The 22,424-nt window shown below is 43.1% G+C and overlaps 1 protein-coding gene across 2 annotated transcripts in view; it reads right to left on the bottom strand.

Moving 5' to 3' along the window:
- Positions 1 to 633: 633 nt before the first annotated feature.
- The window catches only part of LOC135558526 (3',5'-cyclic-AMP phosphodiesterase 4D-like), a 79,185-nt gene continuing 57,394 nt past the window's right edge, over positions 634 to 22,424 (bottom strand). For both annotated transcript variants that reach the window (XM_064992389.1, XM_064992388.1), the window contains exons 3-14: positions 21,334 to 21,370; positions 18,467 to 18,540; positions 15,939 to 15,985; positions 15,562 to 15,674; positions 10,114 to 10,207; positions 9,075 to 9,259; positions 8,813 to 8,911; positions 8,529 to 8,693; positions 6,910 to 7,009; positions 6,452 to 6,729; positions 6,022 to 6,204; positions 634 to 5,705 (exon numbers count right to left, since the gene is read on the bottom strand). In XM_064992389.1, coding sequence (XP_064848461.1) covers positions 5,169 to 5,705; positions 6,022 to 6,204; positions 6,452 to 6,729; positions 6,910 to 7,009; positions 8,529 to 8,693; positions 8,813 to 8,911; positions 9,075 to 9,259; positions 10,114 to 10,207; positions 15,562 to 15,674; positions 15,939 to 15,985; positions 18,467 to 18,540; positions 21,334 to 21,370 — 1,912 coding nt within the window. In that variant the 3' untranslated portion in view covers positions 634 to 5,168. The remainder of the gene's footprint in view (positions 5,706 to 6,021; positions 6,205 to 6,451; positions 6,730 to 6,909; positions 7,010 to 8,528; positions 8,694 to 8,812; positions 8,912 to 9,074; positions 9,260 to 10,113; positions 10,208 to 15,561; positions 15,675 to 15,938; positions 15,986 to 18,466; positions 18,541 to 21,333; positions 21,371 to 22,424) is intronic.

Raw genomic sequence — 22,424 nt, 5'->3', positions numbered from 1 at the left:
GCAACCAGTAACTTGCCCCTTATTGACCAAGCCACTTGGGAGCACTGTTGCCACAGTAAATGTTTGGGAAGGAGGGCCCAGAGAGCACGCCCCCTCTCCCGGCCTCCAGCTAGGGTTGAGATGTCTGCTTCTTCCCCAGCGTGACAGAAGAATCTGCTTGCATCCTGCGTTCCTTCAAACCAGCACGCCGTCTGTGCCAAGACGTCTGCCGCTGCCCAGAAGCACCAAGGCGGCAACCCGCCTTAGGCGTGCACCCTTTCCTTCACGCCTCGGAACTGCAGAACCGCAAACGATTTTAGTTGGAAAAGGACCCATAGAGCTACGTCCTGCTTTTGTTTCTCCCGAAATTGGCCCGTAAGGACTCCATAGCCGAGCAAAACAACCTTTTTGAATAAACTGTCTCATCCAAATACATCCGCCTATCCCTCTCAGGAATCCAGGACAACATCAACCAGAGGTGGCACTGAGCCACCACCATCGCCCCCCATACTTTCCCCCACAGCCAGGATAGTACAGTGGGACAGACATAACTTTGTCCAGCTGATCCGCTGAGGATCAGCACTGTTTATTTGGAATCATCATGCTAGGATTTTGTCACGCTCGTCGGAAGAAGTGGACCAAGGCATAGCGTGGTGAGCGTACATCTTCGTTTATTTATAATGTCGTCAACAAAACCAGAAATAACAAACAAACGTAAAGTTACGTGGTGCTCGCAGGCCACTACACATAGACAACTACCCACAATCACAGGTGGGAAAAAGGGCTGCCTAAGTATGATCCCCAATCAGAGACAACGATAGACAGCTTCCTCTGATTGGGAACCACACTCGGCCAGAAACAAAGAAATAAAGAAGAGAGTGCCCACCCAAATCACACCCTGACCAAACAAATAGAGACGTAAACAGGCTCTCTAAGGTCAGGGCGTGACAGATTTGCCCCCTTGTTAGCCTCTGAAGTTAAGTAACTCGCCAGCTTTCTATCCATTGGTGGTGTGCAAACGAGCCCCGTCTCCTCCATACCCACTATTAATGAACTCACTATAACCTGGTAGCTCCAGCCTGGCTGAATGAGGGGAATCACAGTTTGTCTTTAGCTCATCACTCATCACTGCTGCAGGGATGGGAGGTAACCTGGAGGAACTCCTCTGCAGGGGAGAAGGACAATCTAACCCTAGGTGATCTGCCGCCCTACGACACAGCTCCAACAAAGGCGCATTAACCACCAATGGTTCACTCTCCCCCGCCAAATCCAAAGCCGGGGCTTCAGGCTTTCCCGGACTGATGTCAACCCATTGACACTCTGAAGACCCTCCAGAGCCAATCAGGGATAGTATATCATCCCTGGAATCCAGAATCTGAACACTGCCAGAGAAACCAGAATGAGCCTCACTTGGCTGGGATTACACCCATATCAACTCTACACCGGCCTCAAACAACCCCATTCCCAAACTCTCATTTTCACTGGAAGAACCTTTGCCAGCAGCCTCAATCTTCCTCACAAAGTAAGCCCTACACCCAATAGAGGTTGAACCCCAGCCGGAGACATTGATCATGCAAACTGGCCTGAGCCAAGTGTGTTTCCACCCCAAGCAAGCAGGATAGCACTCTTTTCTTAATATTTTATTGTGAAACCACATGCCCTAGGTCATGGTCGGAGGTTCAAACTCGGCTGGTTAGCCTTTTTGAACTTCCTCCTACCACTGGCCATCTTACTCAAGCAACAGAGCACTAGCTACACAAGCAGAGCAGAAAGTAGTGGGTGTTAAGCAAACACAAATCCTACCTAAACAAGGAAGTATTAGCTACACAAGCAGAGCAGAAAGTAGTTAACAAATGCAAAAATGTAGGAAATGTATGCGAGCTCCAGTATTATTGTCAGGAAGGCGGGGCATCCGAGGGCAGGCTTGGCATCCATTGGCCCGTTGGGAGTGATTTCAATTTGCTTCAGGTGAATAGGATTGGTCGTTGACCCTACATAGTATGTTATACCGAATGACCGACTGAAAGGAAACCGTAAAGTTGGTTTATTTTTGCTTTCTTTTATGGCAGACATAAGGAAACTAAAACATTTGGTTGAGTGCCAGAGGAGGCTGGTGGCAAGATCAATGGGAGGACGTCTCATTGTAATGGCTGGAATGGAATAAATGGAACGGTATTAAACACATCAAACATATGGAAACTACATGTTTTACTCCGTTCCATTAATTCCATTCCAGCCATTACAATGAGCCCGTCCTTCTGTAGGTCCTCCCACCGGCCTCCATGGTTGAGCACTGTAGTTGAAATCTATCCGATTTTTTTTTCTCCCAAAGCTCAGAAGTTAGCTACAAATAAATACTTAGCCTCCGACAAAGTCTATAGTTCTTCATTTTCAGACAGATATAGAAATAATAAATAAACTGTACACAAAGCGTTGTGAGGAAAATATACAAAACAATCAATGGTAGACAGAGCATAACTGAATCTTCGTGAAAATACTGTCATAAAATGTCTTCACCAGCCATTGTTTCATGACAGCTGAGAAAGACAGAAAGGCTTGCTTGAGTTCTGAACTGTTTGTGCTCCTTAACTACAGTGTGCATGGCACTGGTGTCTCCCCACCATATCGAGTATACAATCTATGAGGAAAGAAAACGTACGCAAATATAAGGCTCCAGAAAGTCACATTTCTGGATCTTTCGTAAAAACACAACATCAATTTACTCCACGTGTAGGTTCAAAAGTTTCTGTTCACAGATGAGCTTATTTTAGATACTTGAATAATTTCCTTATGAATCTTGCATCTTTCATGCATCTTTATCAAAACATATTATAGATACAAAAAAGTTCTAATTCCATAGCACAAGTCCACCAATTTAGCTTCAGTGGTCCAGCCTGTGCTATGCATCAATTGTAATAATCAAGCCACATAATACCAGAATACGGAATACTAATGTGGATTAGTCAACAGAGTTACATCACACTCGACTGTACTTTAAGCACAGACTTGTAAAAATTACTATACAAAGTGCTTTGGTTTCTTTACAAATTCAATTCATCTAAATGTCCAACCATTCAAACATTAAGAAAGGTGCGGTTATCAGTGAATTATTGTTCTAAAACAGAAAACCTATGGGGCAGAAAGGGTATACAGGGAGGGCGACATGATCAACATTAGTCATTGATGGAAATTAGCCTGGAGCAAAATGGAAATTACAGTACGAGTTGTGTCATGCTTGCTTGGCACTTGTACTGTCATTGGTCATGTCCCTGTGAAGAGCAGAATATTGACCAATGACAAAAGGAAAAGGGTGTGAAAATTTCAGCACAGAAAACTGGCCTATGGCCAACGGTCTTTTTTTTTTTTTTTTTTTTACAATTGCCTTGAGCGGCACATCTTTCATACAGTTCTGAAATAGTTTGGCAAATATTACACCATGTGCTTCACAAACTGTGATAACATATGTAAACTCTACCAATGTATCTTTTTTTTACTAGTTCAACTGGTTGATAGTGTGACCAGATTATGGTACCTGAAGTAAGTAGGAAACTTGAGACCTTTACTGTAACAACAATAATAGACTTGAAAGGACATTGTACAGTTTGACTCATTTGGTAGAGCATGGCACTTGCAAATGCCAGGGATGTGGGTTCAATTCCCATGGGGACCAGTATGAGAATGTATGTGCTCAAGTTGTAATTTGCTCTGGATAAGAGCATCTGTTAAATGACTAAAATGTAAATGTAAAAAATGTCCCACAGCCCTACTGTACTGTCAAACAGTTAACTTAACTCTGTCCAGGTTCCCTCAATGCAACTAGTTATCCTAATGTGCTAGGGTATGTAAGTGCTGGCTACCATGTTGCCAGTGGCAAACAAAAATTCTCAGTCACCTGCCTCCAATGTGTTTATGGATTGGCTCAAGCCCTTCCAAGCAGGATGAGGATTGGCTGTGAGTAAAATTGTAAAGTGCTAAAAGTGGAGGCAAACTGATGCCATAAAAAGGTTAAGGATACACACAATTACAGTATAAAGCAGTATGTATACACTATGAGGGACTTCAAATAGAAAAAAATAAAATAAAATAAAATCATACAGACAAGTGGTGCATCTTAACTGAAGTGCTTGTTTTGGATACCCCTGCCTACAACAGCAACACAGCTAAAACCAATCCACTTAACATACCTATAGTCAAATTACTGTAGGTATGGGCATTTTGAATGCCTAGAATAGCAGTACACATTCAGATTTTAATTCTGATATTCAACACTGGGAGGTGCCAAGTGCACACCGCATAGCTTTGGGTTACTTATATGTCCCTATAACGGCTGGCTCAGGGTTGGTTTTGTTGGTTTACACATAACAGGACTGTGGTTAGGACTGTGGGAGGAAGAACTGACCCTAAACCAGTTGTTAAGGGTGTGGCTGATGAGAGACCCCTAGTGATGCACCGAGTAGCTGTTACAACAAGGTACCCAAAAAGTGTTGTGCTACATTGAAACAATCTCTTCCTCAATTCTGATGTTCTGCTCTGTACTTTGTCCTTTGTAGTACATATTTGGTAAGTCTGCAGTTTACCGGTTTAAACCACTTTCTGCACTAGTTTAAAAGGACTTCAATTAAAAACAAAATGACCAACAGTTGAAAAGGCAGGCAAATGTTGCCATTGGCCAAGTCCATGTTTATTAATCTGTTTGGCATAATGTCTCAAAAGCCTTTGTGGTGTTTGTTGTTACTAAGTTTGTCGCTTCGTCAATTGTTTCAAGCGGTCATAAGTAGTCAAAAGGAAGACGTGTTCCACAAAATCCTTGCTCTTTTGTCGTAGACCTTGGCTTGACTTGCAAAACAGGAAGGTTGGTTTTCTCAGTGTCTCTGAGAAACATAAGCTGAGTACGGGGACACGTCCAACTCAGAGACGTAAAACGGTAAAACACAAAAGACCAGCTCAAAAACACGGTTTCCTGTTCTCTGCAACCAAAGAAGGAACAGTGGGGCTCTCCTTTCTCCAGTACGAGGTGACTGCTGTGTAAGTGCAGACTTCCTGAACGCACCCCCTCTACGTTCCTTACCCCAGCTTTGTCCTGCCATTCAATCCAAGGAAGCCAGAGATGGGGGTTGAAGGGGTCAGAGGGGAGGCTCAGAAATGTAAAAAAAAAAAGAAGAAAAAATAAAAAGAATATTGCACTGATGTTATGTACCTAGCCTGAAGCGCCTCACACCGGCGTTACCTTCTTGGTCATGTTCTCTGTCTTCGGTGGCCTCCCTTTCTGGGTCAGAGTCTGTGGACAAAGTCCTGCCACCAAGATTGAGGACAGAGGTAGCCATTTTGGAGAGTACTTGCGTGTGTGGGTGAGAAGTGGCAGACATGGAATGGAGTCTGCTGTCCGGGTCAGTCCTAGAAGGCTCCATCCCAGTGCTACTGTACCCCTCCTCCTCTGCCGGAGGGCTCTCTGTGTCGGACTCGCACTCCTCCTCCTCTAGGGTCAGCTCAAACTGGAACTTATCTCCTGTGGAGGATCCACCTCCACCCCCTCCGGCTCCCATGGCTCCCCCAGGCAGGCCCAACTTGTCCTGGGCCTCGGGTGTGGGCGAGGGGCTGTGTGGGATCATGCTCTGGTACCACTCACGATTGTCCTCCAGCGTGTCTAGGATGTCCTGGGCATCAGGGTGGACCAGGTCTGCCCACGTCTCCCACAGAGGATGGACGATGTAGTCTATGAAGCCCACCTGTAGAAGAAAATGATTATAGTCAGTGGCATATTAGTAAGAGGCAGACTTTTTAGCCCAGACTGTGTGTGTGTAGAGCAGGTGAAGAATCTGTCTGTGTGGCCTGTCTCAGGGGGAGTGGGATATGCAAAAAAAAACACATTTCCAATTCACACGTGTATATTGCACACTTGTTCATGTGTGAAATAGGACAAATGTAAGAATATACCGAACTATTATAATTGTGTGTGTGTGTGTGTCTCTCTTCTGCATGTGAACATAGTGTGTGCATACTGTACTGTATGTGTCTCAATGCCTGTGTGTATAATAACTGTACCTGGTTCTTCTCGATGGAGGCGTTGTGTTTGTCACACATGGGGCTGATCTCCATGCCCTTGTCCCTCTCCCTGTCCCCCTGGGTGAAGAACTCCACCATGATGCGGTCAGTCCACTGGCGGTAGACCTCCAGGGGCTTGGTGGGGTTACTGAGGTCAGCACAGTGAACCATGTTCTGGAGGACCTGGAGAAACCAAAAACACTTCTTATTGAGTATCAAGGAAAATAAATAACCATACAATCATATGACAATAATACGATCCCAATGGTTCATTTGGCTGGAGCAGGGTGCTGTCAGCCAAAACAAGTGTTTTGGGTTTAATACCCAATACTCAATACTAAATATGCTACATATTAGATACATTCACATTGGTTATGCTGAATATGAATCCCTTCTAAGATAGTTAATTTTATTATTCTGTGAGTCTTACCTGGATACGATCTCCATAGTTGTCTAGTAGAAGTACTCCTAGACTGGTCACCTTCTTGGTCTCCACCATAGTCTTCAGGTCAGCCAGCAGGTTCATGTGTTTGGACATGTCTGTGGCTAACACCATGTCTATGACCATCTTGCGTAGGGACTGCCTCTGTTTCTTGCTGAGGTTCTGGAAGATGTCACAGTTGTCCTCCTGCAGCAGCTTAAAGCCCACGGCCAGGTGGTGGTTTTCCAGGACCGACACGTCGTTGTACATCAGAGCCAGCTCGGAGTCTGGACGGACACACAGGAGAGGAACAGTGCAAACACACATTCTACAGCAGGGGTTTCAAACTGGCGGCTTGTGGGACATATACGGCCCATGAGACAATTTAATGTTGACACACAACCACAAAGGATTCCAATATTTGAAACATCTCTATGCCTCGTGCCCAGTGGGATATGTGAACTCACTGGTGTTGATGAGGAACTGGTTAGACACCCCCGGGTGGTCCACATCATGTATAGCACTGGCAAACAGAGCAGCTAGGATCTCCAAGTCCGTGAACACCGCCTGTAGAGATTGGAGGAACACAGGGATGTTAATGCAGGTAAATACTGTACAGCAGGGGTCACCAACCGGTCGATCGACTGGGCAATCTCCATGGTATTTCTAGTCGATCGGAAAACATTTCTGTAAAAAAACAACAACGATAAAGCCTTGCATTCCTTTATTTTGTTGGCCGTAGGTGCACGCGATTCAGCTGCCCTTCATGTCAGGTAGGGCGAAATGTTCCCGTTTTCAACCATTTAATGTGTCTGAAGGTACAAACTCTACCTTCCCGGTGGGCCTGGAGAGCAAATCAAGTGCACTATAGGCTGACCGCTGGCCAGTCGGATTGCTCAGATTCCCGGGTCTACAGTAACATAGCTAGGCGGGAAAGAAAGCAGCGGTAAAGTTGATGCGGTGAGATTTCAAAACATTTCAAATCATGACCAGAGAGAGAATGTCAATGAATACAGCAAAGAGATGCTGTTTTTATGAGTGAGTTCATGTTTAAGTTCTTACTCAGCACTGTCAACACTTTTTATTCAACACTTAGAGGCTATTAAAATGTGCATTCTTCAAACTTCCACTCACGCTACAACCAACACTGCAGCTGTAATGAATGAGTAGGAAAGTGTATTGATCGGCTTGCATTATTATTAGCAGATTGGGTCTTTTTTAATATCGAGAAATATTTCACTTTCTCTGTTCATTGGAGTAACAACATGAATTTGTGCATTATGCAGGAATAATGCTGTACTACTCGAGTTTCACCATCAGGTGGAAGACGGTGTCCCTTTTTGGTCAGTGTCAACAGAGGAAAGGGAGAGCGGAGGGACGTTGAGAGGCGAACCCCTGTCTCCTCCTGCTCTCTCCCTCTGCTGACACTGACCATCAGATGCAGGCACAATCAGGCCAGTAAATTTTTAAACGTACAGTATGCTCACTCAGCTTTGCCTCACAAGTAATACAACAACATCTACTGATCAGTTATTACCGGTGTGCAACTGATCTATTACCGGTGTGATCATATAGCCTACCTCAAATTTTTATATATTTTTTAATGTTCTGAACAACAAAGCATTGGCAGGGCAATTCAAGCAAAGACGATATGTGGTGATAATGTATTGGGCCTATCGCCTACTGCACAAACCTCATTGCTACAGTGCTGTTTTAAATAGGTTAATGTTGCATTGGCTTCCGTTTATTTAAGTCCTGTTAAAAAAAAATCTGAGTGGTAGATCTCGTCTTGCTTTTTGACTCAAAGTGATCTTCACTCAGAACGGTCACCACTGCTGTACAGTATGTGTGTGAGAATGTGTATGGGACTTGTGCATAGGCACAACAACAATGTGGGACAGGTGGGACACATGTCTGCCCCAATTTTCAAAACACCTTTTTTCTAATGTCCATAACTTTGAAGTTATACGATGTATTGTATAGCCCTGCAGAAGGTGTACAGTTTTGAACATTATATTGCATATATTATTTTTTTAAATAAATTATATATATATATTCAGTATTTTTAGCTAAAAAGTTGTCATACCTCCAGGGCAGGGGTAGAGAGGAGGACGTGGGTGGACTGGACCACGTCTGCAGCGTGTATGTTGTTGTGGTAGGCCACGTCATGGTGGTAGTGGTCCTCCAGGGTCATCATGAAGGTGATGAAGGTGTCTGCAGGGATCTTGAATGACTTCAGCAGCTCTCGCTCCTATATGGAATACATATATGATGTTCAGCATTTTTTATCAGTGACTTTGTAAATTGTTTAGCCATGTAAGAGGGCCCTTTTTCGAAGAGGACTCGTTTGGAAACATGAGGATGACATACCTGGAAAATTGAATAAATCGCCACCGTCAGCGGACGATTCCCAGAATATTCAGATATTTTGAAAATATCCACACCCCATCGGTTTATATCTTCCAACTGCTGCCAGGTGGAAAAACATTTGTTAGAAAAAAACTGCAGATCATTTAACTCCAAAATGTGCCGGGGACTATTAAATCCTAAGAGTGACAGAACTTGTGGCAGAACAGAACCCTAAAAGTGAGGTACTTTCTAATTGTCAGAAAAGAAGGGTTGCGTCGACTACCTTGGCGAGAAAGCCCTCCTGAGTGGCAGCAACCCCGAAGCGGGGGATGTTGGAGGGGGCCACACTGGGGATGATCCTGGGCTTCTTCACCCCCACGATCTGGGACATGGGACGCTTCTTCTTGTCCGTTTTCTCCTTCTTCTCCTTGATGTGTGGAGACATGATCTCCATGTCATGTTGCTTTTCTGGGGTGCACAGTTATTCCACAGTTATTCCACAGTTATTCCACAGTTATTCCACAGTTATTCCACAGTTATTCCACAGTAATAACAATAGAGTTCAGAAGGGTTGTCTATTGAAACCAGGGCTGGTTACACTTTACACTGAGTTGAAGTTGCACAGATATCATGTAGTTGCCTGGATTTGTATTGTCTTGGCGTAATCACATGTAATGTTACAGGCTTGGGCTTTTCCATTTATATTTCGAGGTTGGACGTTAGCACGTGGGGCGCACCGATTGGTGTCACCTTATTTGTCAGTATGTACTACACCTGTGCTGGTTGGTCATCTCGTTAGGGGGAAGGTGTTTCACCTGTGCTGGCCCAGGTGCTATTTAAGAGTGGCTGGCCCAGTGCTCTGATGGTCTTGAGAGATGTGGAGAGTTAACACTTTTAGTTGGCTTGCCTTATTTGATTTCCAGACAAACAATCCTTTATCTTATCTGCCCTGTTTTCATTTTGCTCCACTTTTTGGTTTGCTTCCTGTCTTTAAGTTTGGTTTGTTTTTTCAAATTTTGTTTGCCTCTTCTTGGGTAAATTTAGTGGGTGTCTTGTAGGTTTTGTTGCTAGTCAACTTTCAGTGGACTCCCCCATGAGTGTCTTTCAGAACCCCTCCTAAAACCCTGCCTGTTTCATTTTGGTTGTTGTCAGTGACTCTTTGTGAGTTCCCCTTTCTGTTTGAGCGACAATTTTTCATGCTGAGGAACGTAACAGTAACTACACAATAAGTATACATTAGTAACTTTTAGATTCACATTACAGTACATATGGCCTCTACTAAGGCAGTCAGACAGTGAAAGGTGGTGGAGAGAAAGACGTACCTAGGAAGGTGCTGGAGATGAACTCTGACACCTGGTTCCCTGATCTGCTGGCCTCTGATAGCTGAGTGAGCTCTCTGTTCAGCATCCTCTTGAACTGTGGAGACAAACAACAACACACTGCATCACTCAGACTGTCACAATATAGTCTCTACTGTAGACTGTGGACATACACATGACAGAAACATCTACACTGAGATATTTGGTAGTTTGCATGTGTGTGTCTGGTAACTTCTTCATTGAAGAAACATGTACTTACTAAGACTGTGATGCATATGCAGTTGTCCCACTTAGCTTTCTTAAGATGAATGCAACTAAGTATAATTCGCTCTGGATAAGAGCGTCCACTAAATGACTAAAATGTCAAATGTTTTAGAGCTCAGGAATTCTTTAAAGACTGGACAAATATTTTTCTTAATTTTAACAAAAGTTTTGTTTTAATGCACTATTAAAAGCTCCTGTGCTAATTTCATTAACATTTTGGCATGTCTTTCTAGATTTAGAACATAAAACATTTATATCTCAAACATTATCCCTTAAGTCGGGGCGGCAGTGTAGCCTAGTGGTTAGAGCATTGGACTAGTAACCATAAAGGTTGCAAGTTCAAATCCCGAGCTGACAAGGTACAAAATCTGTCGTTCTGCCCCTGAACAGGCAGTTAACCCACTGTTCCTAGGCCATCATTGAAAATAAGAATTTGTTCTTAACTGACTTGCCTAGTAAAATAAAGGTTAAAAAAAAAGGTCTAACACAGCAAATACTTTAATTGTTTAAGCATGTGCTACAGAACACTGATTCAAATACTTTGTCCGATATTGACAAAATAATATAGACTCCATCAGTGACGGTGTTGACAAGCCACTGACGGAGTTGACAACCGATACTCAAAACAGACATATTTTGGCCTCTAAAAATAAAAGTTCAATACAAACATTTGCAAAATATGGACATTTATTAATTGGAAAATTCCCAATAAAAACAACAATTTTATCAAATCTTTCAGTACTTTGGTTGGAGTTGATGTCAGACAATAATCTGACCGAGTTGATGTCTTATTGAGTTTACAAAAATATAATTTTTCTTCTTTATTCAAGTGGTAAATATAGTAGCATTTTAGTTTTTCCTCAGTTGCTTTATGACTGCAAAACTTAGTTAAATGTAACATCTTTTAACCAGAATTCTGAGCTAATTTCATGTAATGCTAAACATTTCTTTCATGACTTATGACGTAATCATATGCTATCTGGGGGGCCCAACCTCCAGTGGGACTCCAGCACAGTAAAGTATTATAATAGTAAATATACTGAAGAACAATATAAACACAACATGTAAAGTGTTGGCCCCATGTTTCATGAGCTCAAATAAAAGATCCCAGAACTGTTCCATACGCACAAAAAGCGTATTTCTCTAATATTTTGTGCACAAATGTGTTTACATCCCTGTTAGTGAGCATTTCTCCTTTGCCAAGATAATCCATCCAACTGACAGATGTGGCATGTTAAGAAGCTGATTAAACAGCATGATCATTACTCAGGTGCACCTTGTGTTGGGGGCATTAAAAGGCCACTTTAAAATGTGTAGTTTTATCACACAACACAATGCCACATTTTGAGGGCTGCTGACTGCATGAATGACCACCAGAGCTGTTGCCAGAGAATTTAATGTTAATTTCTCTACCATAAGCCGCCTCCAATGTTGTTTTAGAGAATTTGGCAGTACGCCCAACTGGCCTCACTACCACATGTAACCACGCCATGCTAGGACCTCCACATCTGGCTTCTTCACCTGCGGGATCATTTGAGACCAGACCGCAGATGAAACCGAGGAGTATTTCTGTCTGTAATAAAGCCCTTATGTGGGGAAAAAGTAATTCTGATTGGCTGAGCCTGGCTCCCCAAAGCTGCAGGAGGGTGTGCTACACCAGTGATTATACTGTATAATCATCATACACAAAGATAATACATCCCATAATAGATGCCAACCAAGCATGTGCACACAGAAAAAGACAGTACATACACACACACTGTGCACACTGCATGTACTGTACATATGTTCACACATACTTCTTGCACACACATATCTGCACATACACTTTATGGACACACTCATACACACATGCACAAGCACTCCTGACACACACACACACCCACACACACATGCTGCAAAAACAGCATCACTTCCCAACTAATTGCAAAGAACTCTGCAAAGAAGGATGGACACCTGTACTACACATTCATTCACCAAGCAACACGTGTATTCCATCCCATCCCAGTCCGTCTTACCTGAAGGTACATCCTCGACAGAGAACAAGTCATTGACTTCGGGCATTTCAACACTAAATAACGCATGGGGTGGGAAAAAAAGCAGGGTCCTCTCTGTAGCTGCTGTACTGGGCTTACAGTCCGTACTGTGCTCCTGTCCTGCTTGTCTGAGCTCCTTCATTCCACTGCAAGCAGATAGTCTACACACACAGTGCACTGGGAAGGTTTTATCCACACACTCTAGCGGGAATGGACAAGTAAGAGGATTGCCTTGGTGGAAGAAGTGTGGAAGCCAGGCTGAGGATGCAGGGTGTGGGGAGCATGGCAGAGAAGCGACTCCTGCCACTTACTCTCCTCTCCCCCTCAGCAGCACTATTCTGCCTGCTGCTCCGCGTGTAAACAGAGGAGAGCAGCACACGCTACTCCCAATTACCACCTCCCCATACTGTATGCCTAAAGGAAGGAACAAATCAGCAGCCTGCTGCATCAGAGGCTGGGACAGGGAAAGGGATCTGATTGGCCCACGGTGGGGGGAGAGTAGGCAGGGGCTGGTTGTGTTCGAGGCTTCACCATGTGCACCAAGTTAAAGATGATGAGGAAATCTGATGCCTTGAATAGCTGAGGTATTTCATCCATATACTGTATGTGACCCGATTCAGGATACTAGGTGTATATCATGTCACGACTTCACAGGAGAGCCAATTGAACGTAAAAAATATTTTTTCATCAAAATGCGGTTTTTGGCAAAATGCCTTCTCGAATATGTGAACTTGTGCCTTAATATCAAACTTGTATGTCATCTGTAAATATGAATAGAATTGTTAAATTACAAGCTTAGTTGGTTTAGCCACATAAAAATACAATTTATGTGAACACATGAATGTGTTGCTTTAAATGACATGAATGACAATGAAACAAGTATCTGTAGATCTAAGCTATGAGGAAAGAGAAAACAGGGGACGATAGGATGATTCGGCATGATAGGCAACATCATTATCCTATTATGAATGTAAATAACACAAACGTTTGCAGAAAGCAGAATAGAAAATACATTATAGCAGGAGAGAATTTCAGAAAAATCCATTGCACATTATATTTTCCCATACGATACAATGTAGTGAAGATGGTAAATATGCGAAGTTGGTCAAGTAAACCAGACAAAGAGCAACGACAAAGGGTGAAATGTTTAGAATGCCAAACATAAAAGTTTGATGGGAAAAATCAAGTGCGAGCATGGATGATTCCTCCTTACTGACTCCCTTTTCATTGACTATTGGCAGCAATGTGGGGGTGAAGCACATAAAATGCACCACCACATGTGTGCCTTGCATGTATGTATATGGTATATGTATATACAGAGAGCCTGTGTGTGGTGTATGTATACAGGGAGAGCCTGTGTGTGTTAATTGCCTGTTCAGGGGCAGAATGACAGATTTGTACCTTGTCAGCTCGGGGATTTCAACTTGCAACCTTTCGGTTACTAGTCCAACGTTCTAACCACTAGGCTACCCTGCCGCCCCAATACTGGGAGTTGGGGGTTTGTGTCTACCGATGCATACCCACTATCCCATTCATTCAGGTAGGCCTGATCACAGACAACGATGAGACAGCCTATAGGGAGGAGGTCCTATACCTTAGTCGTGTGGTGCCAAGATAACAACCTCTCCCTCAACATGATCAAGACAAAGGAGATGATTCTACAGGAAAAGGAAGACCGAGCACGCACCCATTCTCATCGACGGGGCTGTAGTGGAGCAGGTTGAGTTCCAAACACACCAAGACAGTCGTGAAAAGCGCACAACAAAGCCTATAGATTTGGCATGGGTCCTCAGATCCTCAAAAAGTTCTACAGCTGCACCATCGAGAGCATCCTGATTGGTTGCATCACTCCCTGGTATGGCAACTGCTCGGCCTCTGACTGCAAGGCACTACAGAGGGTAGTGCGTACGGGCCAGCACATCCCTGGGGCCAAGCTTCCTGCCATCCAGGACCTCTATAACAGGCGGTGTCAGAGGAAGGCCCTAAAAACTGTCAAAGACTCCAGCCACCCTAGTCATAGACTGTTCTCTCTGCTACCGCATGGCAAGCGGTACTTGAGCACCAAGTCTAGGTCCAAAAGGCTTCTTAACAGCTTCTACCCCCAAGCCATAAGACTCTTGAACAGCTAATCAAATGACTACCCAGACTATTTGCATTGTCCCTTTTACACTGCTGCTACTCTCTGTTCATTATCTATGCATAGTCACTTTAACTCTACCTACTTGTACATATTACCTCAATTACCTTGACTAACCTGTGCCCCCTCACGTTGACTCTGTACCTGTACTCCCTGTACATAGACTCACTACTGTTATTTTACTGCTGCTCTTGAATTATTGGTTATTTAAATTTTTTACTTATACATTTTTTACATAACACTTTTTTTCTTAAAACTGCATTGTTCGTTAAGGGCTTGTAAGTAAGAATTTCACTGTAAGGTCTACACCTGTATTCGGCGCATGTGACAAATAACATTTGGTTTGATTTGATTTGATTCATGGGACGAACTCAAAATGTCAGAAGGCATTGGCGATTTCATTCACATTTCCTAATCTCTGATGGAATTCATTGTATTAGTGGCCTTTCACATTTGTCCAATCAAGATCAGCACAAAATGCATTTGCAGAGTGACACAGTCACTGGCTTAGTGGGCTCTTTTTTAATTTGGGAGGCCACCAAAAGTGCATTGGCCAAAATGTATACATATTTTTATTTATTTATTGCTTACTTTGACGTAAGAGTGAAATAATAATATCCCTTTTGTTTTAATGGAGAGGGGAAAGGTCAATTGTTTTGGCTAAACAATAAGAAAATTAGATTGAATCAAAGTCTGAAAGAGAGTCTTAATAGATATTGTTCAGCTACAGAAAATTTGATAAAAATTCCCTGTAGATTCATTTGGCCAAGTCATGATCCATACAGGGTTCTAGATCACAGTCATTCATGACAACTCTTCATAAAACCACGATGGCGCTGACTCAATGGTGAGCTTTGTGCTTTTGTATTGTACCTTGTTTAAGTCCATCATAGTGAATTAACTCAAACCTGAACCAAATACTGATGTAAGACATTAGTAGCTTCAGCCTTACCATTAAAGTCGAGGGTACAAGTGAGTAAGCTCCCTGGGTTATGGGTGTGTGTATGTGTGTACCTTATTGGAGGCCATCTCGCTGACGGAGTGGCGTGTCTTCAGAGTATCCAGCTGCTCCAGACACCAGTCCAGCTCGTCCAGAGTCTCCACGGCCAGCTGCTGAAACGGCTCCTCTGTCACACCCGCACAAGGACAACACACAACGAGACGAGCACGTGATTTAACGTTCTTTTAACGTTCAACCTCCATTCAAGAATCAATGATTCAATCTCAAAGTCCCCTTTGCTGTTTATATCAATGGTTAAATCATCAGTTTGGTTTAATATCAGATTGAATCTAATACTAATCTTAGTCTAATTGCTAAATGGCTGAATGAAATTTCTGTATTTTTTGTGGAGTGTAGAACTCAACCAAGCAAAACCTTTTCAAAGACTCACCTGCTAAGCTTGTATTTAACATGGACGGTGGATTACTGCCAATTCTCCTGTGGACACACAGACATCCCAGTTTTGAGTAAAGTTGATATCTATGTACTGTGTCTATGTATTGTTCACTTCATCATTATAATCAACAGGGAGCACGTGGGTTTGGGTTTGAGAGGCGCCAAAGAGGATGGATGACGTTTTACATGTTCCTGACCAACTGTGCTATTTTGTTAGTTTTTTGCGATGTTTAACTTATTTTTTAACTTATTTTGTACATACTGTTGCTGCTATTGTCTCTTATGACCGAAAAATAACTTCTGGACATCAGAACAGCAATTACTTACCACAAACTGGAAGAAGCTTTTTCCTTTAACGAGTCCGACGAGAAGGATATACTGCTCTTCTGGGAACAGGCTCAAATCCCCGTCATTTCCATGAAGAAAAGACGGAGGAAAAGAGGACGCAGATCGGGTTGCCTTCTGAGAATCCGTAGGCGAGCGAGTAAACTCCGACTGCCTTCCGTTCTACTTGCTAACATGCAATCATTGGAAAATAAAATGAATGACCTACGATTACGATTATCCTACCAACGGAACATTAAGAACTGTAATATCTTATGTTTCACAGAGTCGTGGCGGAATGACGACATGGATAATATAGAGCTGGGGGAATTTTCCATGCACCGGTAGAACAGAGATGCTACGTCTTACCAGGAGGGGTGGAGGTGTGTGTCTTTTTGTCAATAACAGCTGGTGCGCAATGTTTATTGTTGAAGGAGTTTCGAGGTATCGCTCACCTGAGGTGGAGTACCTTATGATAAGCTGTAGACCACATCTACCAAGAGAGTTCTCATCTATATTATTTGTAGCCGTCTATTTAGCACCACAAACCGATGCTGGTACTAAGACCGCACTCAACCAACTCTATAAGGCCTGATCAAAGAAGAAAATGCTCACCCAGAAGCGCCATTCCTAGTGGCCGGAGACTTTGATGCAGGCAAACTTAAATAAATTTTTACCAGCATGTCACGTGCAGCCAGAGGGAAAAAAACTCTAGATCACCATTACTCCACACACAGAGATGCATACAAAGCTCTCCCCTGCCATCCATTTGGAAAATCTGACCATAATTTGATCATCCTGATTCCTGCTTACAAGCAAAAACTAAAGCAGGAAGTACCCGTGACTCGCTTAATACAGTGGTCAGATGACGCGGATGCTAAGCTACAGGGCTGTTTTGCTAGCACAGACTGGAACATGTTCCCGGGATTCATCCAATGGAAATGAGGAGTATACAACCTCAGTCATCGGCTTCATCAATAAGTGCATCGACGATTTCGTCCCCACAGTGACGCTCGTCGGATGTGGCAGAGCTTGAAAACTATTATGGACTACAAACAGCTGCCCAGTGATGCGAACCTACCAGATGAGCTAAATGCCTTTTAAAATCCACAGATGATGCAATCTCAATCGCACTCAACACTGCCCTTCCCCACTTGGACAAAAGGAAAACCTGTGAGAATGCTGTTCATTGACTACAGCTCAGCGTTCAACACCATAGTGCCCACGAAGCTCATCACTAAGCTAAGGACCCTGGGACTAAACACCTCACACTGCAACTGGATCCTGGACTTCCTGACGGGCCGCCCCCCAGGTGGTAAGGGTAGGGAACAATACGTCTGCCACGCTGATCCTCAACACTGGGGCCCCTCAGGGGTGTGTACTTAGTCCCCTCCTGTAGTCCCTGTTCACCCACGAATGCGTGGCCAAACACGACTACAATAGTGGCCTGATCACCGACAACAATGAGACAGCCTATAGGGAGGAGGTCAGAGAACTGGCAGTGTGGTGTCAGGACAACAACCTCTCACTCAATGTGAGCAAGACAAAGGAGCTGATTGTGGACTACAGGAATAGGAGGACCGAGCATGCCCCCATTAACATCAACGGGGCTGTAGTGGAGTGTGTTGAGAGTTTCAAGTTCCTTGGTGTTCACATCACCAACGAACTATCATGGTCCAAACACACCAAGACAGTCGTGAAGTGTGCAAGACAAAACATTTTCCCCCTCAGGAGACTGAAAAGATTTGGCATGGGCCCCCAGATCCTCAAAAAGTTCTACAGCTACACAATTGAGAGTATCCTGACCGGTTGCATCACCGTCTGGTATGGCAACTGCTCGGCACCTGACCGTAAGGCGGTACAGAGGGTAGTGCGTACGGCCCAGTACATCACTGGAGCCAAGTTTCCTGCCATCCAGGACCTATATAATAGGCAGTGTCAGAGGAAAGCCCATAAAAGTGCCAGAGTCTCCAGTCACCCAAGTCACAAACTGTTTTCTGTTACTTTTTAGATTTATTTTTTTATTTTTTTAAACTTTAGTTTATTTGGTAAATATTTTCTTAACTCTTCTTGAACTGTACTGTTGGATAAGGGCTTGTAAGTAAGCATTTAACCATAAGGTCTACACTAGGTCTATGTTGTATTTGGCATATGTGACAAATAAAGTTTGATTTGATTTGATTTGTAGACTGAACTTACTTGCTGGGTTGACGATCTTGCTGATGGGTCAAAACGGCGAAGTTGCTTCTTACCGTCCTCAAACTGGCAAGTACCTACAAGAACGGACAAGATTAATATACAGTACCAGGCAAAAGTTTGGACACCCCTACTCATTCAATGGTTTTCTTTATTTTTTACTGTTTTCCACATTGTAGAATAATAGTGAAGACATCAAAACTATGAAATAGCACATATGGAATCATGTAGTAACCAAAAATTGTTAAACAAATCAAAATATATTTTGTATTTGAGATTCCTCAAAGTAGCCACCCTTTGCCTTAATGATAGCGTTGCACACACTTGGCATTCTCTCAACCAGCTTCATGAGGTAGTCACCTGGAATGCATTTCAATTAACAGGTGTGCCTTGTTAAAAGTTAATTTGTGGAATTTCTTTCCTTCTTAATGCGTTTGAGCCAATCAGTTGTGTTGTGACAAGGTAGGGGTGGTATACAGAAGATAGCCCTATTTGATAAAAGACCATATCCATATTATGGCAAGAATAGCTCAAATAAGCAAAGAGAAACGACAGTCCATCATTACGACATGAATGTCAGTCAATCCGGAAAATTTCAATAACTTAGAAAGTTTCTTCAAGTGCAGTCGCAAAAACCATCAAGTGCTATGATGAAACTGGTTCTCATGAGGACCGCCACAGGAAAGGAAGACCCAGAGTTACCTCTGCAGCAGAGGATAAGTTCATTAGAGTTACCAGCCTCAGAAATTGCCGCCCAAATAAATGCTTCACAGAGTTCAAGTAACAGACACATCTCAACATCAACTGTATCAGAGGAGACTGCATGAATCAGGCCTTCATGGTCGAATTGCTGCAAAGAAATCACTACTAAAGGACACCAATAATAATAAGAGACTTGCTTGGGCCAAGAAACATGAGCAATGGAAATTAGACCGGTGTAAATCTGTCCTTTGGTCTGATGAATCCAAATTTGAGATTTTTGGTTCCAACTGCCGTGTCTTTTCGGTGAATTAATGTTCGCCGCATGTTCCCGCATGTTCCCACCATGAAGTATGGAAGAGGAGGTGGGATGGTGTGGGGGTGCTTTGCTGGTGACACTGTCTGTGATCTATTTAGTATTCTAGTATTCACAGCATTCTGCAGTGATACGCCATCCCATCTGGTTCTGTGCATAGTGGGACTGTCATTTGTTTTTCAACAAAACAATGTCCCAACACACCTCCAAGCTGTGTAAGGGCTATTTGACCAAGTAGGAGAGTGATGGAGTGCTGCATCAGATGACCTGGCCTCCACAATCACCCGACCTCAACCCAACTGAGATTGTTTGGGATGAGTTGGACCGCAGAGTGAAGGAAAAACAGCCAACAAGTGATCAGCATATGTGAGAACTCCTTCAAGACTGTTGGAAAAGCATTCCAGGTGAAGCTGGTTGAGAGTACCAAGAGTGTGCAAAGCTGTCATCAAGGCAAAGGGTGGCTACTTTGAAGAATCTAAAATCCAAAATATATTTTGATTTGTTTAACAATTTTTTGGTTACTACATGATTCCATATGTGTTATTTAATAGTGTTGATGTCTTCACTATTATTCTACAATGTAGAAAATAGTAAAGATAAAGAAAAAACCTTGAATGAGTAGGTGTCTCCAAACTTTTGCCTGGTACCGTACATCCTCTCTACTACCTAATTGTGATAGTTGAGGTACTTCATGTATGAATAAAAACATTTAGAATATATTATATGCATACTCCGTGAAGTGTTACAATTGAACATTTAACCCCACAAAAGTGCTAAGCATACACTGCAATGGAGTACATTTAAACTCTCTTACGTCTTGATCAAACCGACAGTGTTATTGCGCAAATGGTACGCTGCATCATCTGGATATGTGTGCAACAAAAGTTCAACATTCACCTTCTGTTACCATTTCTGGCAACACATACAGTTTAACGGCATACGTGAGATAACTCCAATTTATGCACCACACAAAACGCACTGCAACTGCCTTTGCAACTTAATGCTGCAAGTCTAACGCAGGGTTTCATTGGAAATGTATGTACTTCTGGTGTACCAAAATGCGTTTTCGCTGTTGGTGTGATCGAGGCGTTAGTGTTAAATAGTGGCTTGCAATAGTTCATTTTCAACACTTTTCAAAACAAGCAAGCACTAGCGGTGCCCCTGAGCCATCATAATTACAGGCTGATGAAGAGTGAACCCCCTCGCTAGCCCCCACCCTCCCATACGTCACACATGTCAGAGTCTGGGCACCAATCTAAATCATGAGTCAGCACGTTAAAAAGGACGGTATCTGGTTTCCCGGCTGTGGTGGGTTTCTGATCAGTCATCAGCCGTATCGAGGAACGCCATGTTGGATTCCTCGCTTGTTTAGTAAAGTGAGTGCGGTTATGACGCACGTCCTCTGTCACGGGCCTGGCTGCTGCAATGTGCCAGCCACATGCCAAAGGCTGTTCCGTTGGCCATCTACTAAGTGTCACTGGCACCTATAGTGACAGCTGTGACTTCACTGACAACAACCTTTTGTAGTTCTCTTTTTTTTAAGCTTAATATTACTCAGAATCAGTCAGTGTTCAGTTCCGTTATTTATTTCCTTGTTGTGTTGTTGTGCATAATGACGGTGAAGTTACATAACCAGTGGGCAGATTAGAGGTCACATTCCAAATTACAGGGAGAATTTGGCTTGGCAAACCAGAGCGTGCTTAAAACCAGTGGGATAGATTCTAACCCATGCTGGCAGCAATACATTGTACATGTGCTCCAGAGGCAGTAGCCTAGACCGCTTGTCCATACCAGGCCAATTCATTAACCATTTATTCAGCTGAAAAACACAGGACAGAATATTTCCAAAACTAACCTGTGCAAATGGTGTCACAATCATGTCTTCTCCATGTCTATAATGGGGCAAAAATGATGAAATTTAGGTTAAATCCAGATATTGGTTTAGGCTCTGGTCTTACATTTTTAAAAGTACATTAACAGAATCAGTGAAAAGGTTAAACAAATGTGCAACCATTTAGTGTGCGTACAATATTTAGGTTAAATCCAACATGACTACTATGGTACTAATGTCTACTGAGCACTTTACACATTTGCATTTAATCCTAAATCAAGACAGTTGATCAGTGTCTGTGGAAAAACACTTCAACAACCTGCAGACCGACATCAAAGAACGCAACGAATAAAGGTAGACCAGACCGGGTGAAATTAAGGTCAAACAAAGGATGCCATGCACTGTACATTACAGGAACCGTGAGGTAGGGAGAAATGAAAGTCCAACTGGTAAAGTTACAGGGTTGAGGTTATACTAGGGTCTTTTTCTCGAAGCTTCACATGCAAAAGAAAAAAGGCTTTTCTTGGGGTCACAGGAAAAACATGGGGAGGGGTAATTTTTTTTGTCACTGGTGCCATGGGGAGGATGATGGCTCTGAAACCTGTAATGGAGAATGCAGAACAGGCCTTTGAGGGGACAAATCAGCGTTTTGTCAAGTTCTTCTCACCGAGACAACCAGTTGACTTCCCAGTGCTTCAAGCTTTCTTCCCTTTAAAAACAGAGGCAAGAGTTGGTGACCTGCAACCGATTAATCACAAACTAAGGTGTTTAGACACAGGGAAACTGTCTTAGGCTGATGTAGGCTGGAAAAATAAACTGAAGAAGTTAAAAAAAACAAGAAAGTCGCTCATTTTTCCAACTTTGGCTGCAGTCCAAACATCTTATTTTTACCCCCTCAGCCCTCATGCTAGCAACTCTCCCTCGGGAGCGAGCGAAGAACTTTGATCACTTGTGGGGTTGATATGACCCACAAATCAATGCAAACTGTAGTCATTTGTCAAGCTCCGCTGGCTGCGAAGTTTCAAATAAAGTCAATACGGCTGCATTTCTGGCATGTCAGACAAACTTTTGACGCTAGCCTGCTAAAAAATATATAAATAAAATAACATTTTATT

This window comes from Oncorhynchus masou, chromosome 17 (genome assembly GCF_036934945.1).
Source record: "Oncorhynchus masou masou isolate Uvic2021 chromosome 17, UVic_Omas_1.1, whole genome shotgun sequence".
NCBI lineage: Eukaryota > Metazoa > Chordata > Actinopteri > Salmoniformes > Salmonidae > Oncorhynchus > Oncorhynchus masou.
This window is presented reverse-complemented; position numbering and strand designations above follow the sequence as displayed.